At 36.3% G+C, this 6,060-nt stretch overlaps 1 protein-coding gene across 3 annotated transcripts; it reads right to left on the reverse strand.

Annotated features, from left to right (window-relative positions):
• Nucleotides 1-408: 408 nt before the first annotated feature.
• LOC112520332 lies at nt 409-5,031 on the reverse strand. Of its 3 annotated transcripts, none has more exons than XM_025128680.1 (5): nt 4,807-5,031; nt 2,939-4,057; nt 2,240-2,440; nt 1,449-1,644; nt 409-737 (listed from the first exon to the last, which is right to left on the reverse strand). In XM_025128680.1, exons 1-5 carry the CDS (start codon nt 4,933-4,935, stop codon nt 553-555), a joined length of 1,830 nt encoding a protein of 609 aa, XP_024984448.1. In that variant the 5' UTR covers nt 4,936-5,031; the 3' UTR covers nt 409-552. The 3 variants fall into 3 exon arrangements, with proteins under 3 accessions (XP_024984448.1, XP_024984450.1, XP_024984449.1); XM_025128682.1 differs by lacking the exon at nt 4,807-5,031 and adding an exon at nt 4,699-4,800 and having other exon boundaries at nt 535-737; XM_025128681.1 differs by lacking the exon at nt 4,807-5,031 and adding an exon at nt 4,618-4,682 and having other exon boundaries at nt 535-737.
• Between the last annotated feature and the right edge of the window lie 1,029 nt (nt 5,032-6,060).

Raw genomic sequence — 6,060 nt, forward strand, 5'->3', positions numbered from 1 at the left:
TTCCAATGTCTGCCAACCAAACAAGTGGTCAAACTTGACAACATTCCAATCCAATTCCTTCAAAGTCAAATTCCTTTAACAGATTCCATTCCATCCAAAAACATTCTGCGAACCAAACGCCACCTTAGTTTCAATGAGAATGAAAGTTATAATAAAAAACGTAAGAAGGAATCTCCACCCTTGATAAATCCTAATGGATCAATTCATCATAATTGAAAATCAACACTAACGTGGTATACCAAGATGCACCGAATCAATTTCCATGATAAACACAATTCATGGGGTGGGGGGTTGAGATTAATTGTGATCAAAAGTCCAGATCTCTTTTTACGCTTCTTACAATAACTTTCATTCTCACGCGATCCTTCAACCTTCATTTGAACCAGCTTATAAATGAATGAGACCTGCTTAACCGCAAGAACTTTATACCAAATATATGCAGTAAATTTTACAGCCTTATATACAAACATGTGTTACTACTGTACAGATAATTGTCTATTTACTTGAATCAATTTACAGGTAAACTTTTTATTCAGCAACATGAATATAATATCATATCTCAACCTTGTGATATATATCAGCCAGAGCACGATAGAGAGTTGCAGCGGCTGGAGGCTTAGGCAATGAACCAAGGAGAATTTCTGGTGCACTTATCAACTGTTTTCCGTAGAATCGGGAGTTTTCATGCATACGTGTTGTCACCACACTCCCTTCCAATGAACATCCAATAAATGCTCCTGCAACGTAAACAATATCAGAATGAATGAACTACAGCCGACTTGGAGGACTGCTTAGCAGGTCGCTGATAGCTCGGACTCCCCATAAACTTGGACTCGAATTTCCTAATAGCTATCGAATAGGAAATAGTTCTAAAAGCACTAGTGCGAGAAATGATGAAGTGATTTTTAATTCAAGCAAAATAGCTGAATTAAGAATTTAAAAACACAACGTAATTTAGTCGAATTTCTATTTTGTGTAACATACTTTGATCCACATGTTTGAGATATCACATCTAAGTTGCAAAAATGGAAGTTCTGAAAATCCGACCAAAGTACCTTGCATTTTAAATAAGATCAACTAATGATATGATTCATCTGGAGTTGCAGGCTCAATTTATTTTTGTTCACTTTTCTTTTATTTTAGATCTTTTATGTGAATTAGGCATTTTAAAAGCCTAAATAGAACATGATTCTGGAATTCATTGACACTAACTCTTGGACATGCCAACTTGCTAATTAATTAAGATACTTGATATTGAGATTAATTGATTACAACTTTGATTAAAAAGCAGTATTTAGAGTTGCATCTTATGTTGTAACTAACAGCATTTAGATTTAAGATTTGCATTGCATTGTAAAACTGTCATAGAAACATGTGTTTTATTATATAAATTGAGGTAGATATAATTTGTTCAAAAAAAGATAAAAAAAACAGATGATAACGCTAACCTTTTGTACAGCTGTATGTATAACACGCAGCATAGCCACCAGTTCCAGCTCGTACATCTGCTTCAGCTGTTCGTCCAACAATACCAATAGCTGCACTTAACCCGGCTCCAAATGAAACATGAACGTCACTGCTGAAAGTTTTCACAGCTTCTTCTGATCTCAAAACAATTATTAAGTCTGCAAATTCACCTCCAGCCTGCAAGGACATGAGCTTTTATTGGATCATGCAATAAGTAGCAACGACCACGTTATATAGACATTTTATACCTCAAATAGCCCCAGAGTGGAAGAATGAAAACCATCATATATTGGATGGGTTTGAGATATTGGTATCAAACTGCCTATTGTCATGTTTCACTTCCAAGAAATGAAAAATAACCTCATTCAGTCAAAGGCTGAAGAAATTCTTCAGAGACTACACATAGGTTTATGAAGAAAAAAACAAAGGCCATCTCAATCCTTTGCATATTTGTCTAAGCAAATGTATATGTGTTTCAATAAAACGTGATTATGTATCTCATAATTGTTGATGTGTAAACACCAGATTATTGTTATACAAAAAGAAGATCGTACATATGAGTCCACCACTGCAAGGTACAACCGTACAAGATGGTTCTCATATTCATATCCATGGTCCATACAAGGAGGAGGAAATGAATTAGTTGGTTAGCCTCAGAAGACAATCTGTTATTAAGAGATCGATGAAGGAAAGAATAATATAATAACATTAAATTCACCTGAAGAACTGAAATATAAACAGAAAATTGTCTAATAAAATAAGAGTTTCTTGCCTGAGCACCCCATCCAACACCAATAGTAGATATAGCAGAGGGCGGAGACCAGGAGCCATCTTCCCTGCGAGCAATCACCAATCCAGTGCCAATATTGTAGGTGACCATCATACCTACCTTCACTATAGTAAGTATCGCGAAGCCCTTAGCATGCCTTAAGATGACATCAGGAATTGACTTCTCAGGTCTCAAAGAACCAACCTGCACCATTGTGCCAAATCAAATGGCTGTACATTTTTATTTAACAGAGCATTTTGACAGTTGACAGAATGGCATGTTCCCCTCGGCATGACCCAGTTGTGATGGGCTACTAGCATAGTTAAATTGAGGACTTACGCCCGCCAAGAACCTATAGTGGTTTCAGCCTGATGCCCAGGAGATCCGTACTGTCTACAAGGTTTTTACATGGGCAAGACCGCAAGAGGAATTAAGATATAAGCTAAAAACTATACTTGTGGCACTAGATGATCAAGTCTAAATGAGAGAGGCTAGCACTTCAAGTAATAGAAAGGATAAACAAAATGGAAGGATGGTCTCCAAGTCTAAATGAGAGAGGCTAGCACTTCAAGTAAAAGAAAGGATAAACAAAATGGAAGGATGGTCTCCTTTAAAGATTGATTCGATTACTGTGTACTTAATTTCTCACTCATGAAGATTAGAATAGTATAAATGATCAGTTATTGATAACTTCAATCTTACCTTGCTATATCCTTGAATCGTGTTTGTGGCTTTGTATATCTCATACTCCATGGACTGCCCCCAAGGGAAATTCAACCAGGATCTTAAAGTGCTTAGATCTGTGAGATCATGAGTTGGCAATTGTGAAGCACGGCTCACTTGATCCATTAAGTATGGCTGGACAGTCTCAAGACGCACAAAACACACATCACAGACTCGTTCTGTCTCAGCAATGCGGAATTTTACAGGCAACAAGCTTCTTCCTTTAGTACACTCACTGCAGAAAATTCCTCCACAAAACCGGCAGTGATGCCTGGTGCACATGATGGGGTGAAACCTCACATTACACAGCATACAAGCAGAGGCAGAACTATCAGGCAACCATTTAGGAGGTTCTGTTTCAAGGATTTCCTGGACATTACCAAAATTGGCCTCTGTAAGAGTTTGGGCCATCTCTTTCCAAGCTTGATCAATTAGGTGCCTAGATATCCATGAAACGTTATCACCCGATGCCAAAGAATTCACTTTTCCACGAGCTGCTAGTAGCATTTCAACTACCACATCCCACATGGTCAGTTCCTTGTCTTTCTCCAGAAAGTTAAGCCATTCTATGTCTCCATCAGGGAAGGTTCCCCCAACTGAGGAGAACCCTCTGCTCCATTCTTCATGTTCACTCTCTGACATAGGAGGAACCGAAACAGGTATCCAGACTCCAGTTTCTTCAGAAAGCGGTGGATCGTAAAAGAAGTATTTTCCTAATATCTTACGACTGTTACTCGAGTCATCATCACCACCCTTATCCCCAATGCTTTCAGGTGATCCTGTGTCACAATATTCATGTTTGGCCGATTGTTCATCGACAGGAACACAGTTCTCATCGGTTTCGACCTGTGCCCTTTCAGATGATGATTTAGTAATAGACCCTTCAGTTTCGGCCATGTGTTGGCTTAGAGAATTTGTCATCACATTGTTTCCCTGACTCGTGTGATCAAATGCCTTGAGATTTAATGCCTCAGACTTTTCGTCACAACATTCATCATTTAGCCTTGCTGGCTGAGCTGGCATACCACAGTCTTTGGTTCTGGTAGTTTGCTCATCCAGAAAACCAGGACGTTCGCTGTTCTTAAGTGCTCCGCAGCCCTGTCAATGAGAAGTTAGCTCCCTTCCTTTTCAAATGTGATACTAATTTGTTTTCATGGATCAGATGCTATAGCAAACTAACACCTAAACTGAATTTCTAGTGTTCTTTATAAACCTAAACAGTTTCTGAATAGTTCAAGCTTTCATATCAATGTGTAACTTAAGAGCCGTTTACAAACACTTACTGGTTACGCACTTATCGGATGCCACTTAGCGACAATCTTACCTGGTAAGAGGCATAGCAAGGATGGAGAAGGAGAGAATCTTAAACAGTAATGAGGAGGAAGACGCTTGCCGGGTAAACATGCTAACACGATAAACATGCTTACCAACAATCCATTTTGACAGCCGAGATTGTTACCGGCATAAGGTTAGTGAGGATGGTGACACTTATAGCACGGGTAAGCAACCCCTTAATTAATCAGTTTGAAGAGAAATTCAAATAACATATGCTATTTTTTGTGGAACGAAGGGAGATATCTTTTTACACCCTTTTTAACAGAAAAGATCGTACCGATACGTGACTTGACAATATCTATTTTAGAGGGACAGAATTTGACCTCAGGTTTGTACAAATAACAATCCCACATGAACATGAATGATCGTCAAATAAGCTCGAAGAAAACTCAAAAACAACTAACCGGTATCTGTAACCACACCAAACACAATCAAAAGGGAAGGTGGATGCCAAATAAGCAACTCGAGTTCAAAACAACCATTAAGCAATTCATGAATGGAACAACAACTACCAGTTGGGAAATTGAAACTGCAGAAGTTGTTTCATCGCCGATTGGAAAAGTAGAAACCCTAGAATTCAATGTGTCGACGATTCTTCCTTGTCCAGGTTCAGGCCTGAAATCAGCATCGTTGAATTCCATGTTGCTTTACGCATAAGAAAGCGAAACCCTAGAAGATGAACCGGTAGAGTAGTTGTTATGAAGAGGTATTTCGTCGGCTTTACGGCTGTTCAAGGTTTCATCCTCTCCTAATCTCAAAGAGCTTGTCAAAAAGATTTAAACTGGTTGTGTAACGATTACGAGTTGTGAATTTTAAAGATTTTAAAGTTTTACTGGTTTTATTAAGAAAAATTTAATTATGATATAAGTTTTGTTTGGTATTTATATATTAATATAATTTGAATAAATAAAAGTTATGGTTTCAATTATAGTCTATCGATGAAAAAATTATATGACAGTTTAAAATCAAATATATTTAAAATTTAACGTATTTAAACGACTACACAAATATGTTCGATTTACACAAAGAGCAAAGAATGAAGGGATCGAGACCGAGAGTTCTAGAGCAATTGAATGAGATATGAATGAGAGAACTTTTAATAATTCATGGTGAATATCAGTTTAAATCTCACAGTGGGGGATAGGGAGAAGACATAGAGGTATGAGAGGGTAAAGACATGAGTGAAATGCATAAAAAATATCTTGGGAACATGAAAAGAAAAAAGTAATAATATTGCATTGGTAACTTGTACTATATGTTATTTTAATTGTAGATTAAAAGATTTTAAGACTGAATGCATAAAGTAGTAGTACTTAATATATTATGAGTTGTTTTTAGGACTTTGTGCATAAATATATAATACTTTGTGCCTTAAAAATTATTTTTAAAACTTTTGATAAATCTGATTTATAAGGTAGTATAGATAAATTACAATCAACTATAACAATTCTTTTATCTTTAATTATATTATTAAATATTCTATAATTTCATAATTTCAATACATTTTTTAAATATATTTATAAAATAATGTTAATTCAACCAGTATTATGGGATGAATAAAAATTTCATTTCTCTCTCTTTTGTTTGGAGTTTTACAGAATTCTCTGTGTTTAAAGTTTTCTTTATGATGCTTTATTTTAGAGAATTAGACGGAAAACTGTTTAAGCATTATAGAGAATAAAAAGTTGACTATGTCTATTATAGAGAAGTTGTTGGAGATGTTCTTATGATTTTTAATCAAAGGGAACGGTAACTTTATTAGGCTT

Source organism: Cynara cardunculus, assembly GCF_001531365.2.
Source record: "Cynara cardunculus var. scolymus isolate 2C chromosome LG 10, CcrdV1, whole genome shotgun sequence".
Classification (NCBI taxonomy): domain Eukaryota; kingdom Viridiplantae; phylum Streptophyta; class Magnoliopsida; order Asterales; family Asteraceae; genus Cynara; species Cynara cardunculus.

Bases quoted from the DNA above. Each gene is read 5' to 3' on its own strand.
- LOC112520332 (XM_025128680.1), bottom strand. From the start codon at position 4,935: ATGGAATTCAACGATGCTGATTTCAGGCCTGAACCTGGACAAGGAAGA. The intron at 4,058-4,806 runs GTAGTTGTTGTT...TCTCATTGACAG, and splicing joins CAGTTTCAATTTCCCAACTG to GGCTGCGGAGCACTTAAGAA. The intron at 2,441-2,938 runs GTAAGATTGAAG...ACAATGGTGCAG, and splicing joins CGATTCAAGGATATAGCAAG to GTTGGTTCTTTGAGACCTGA.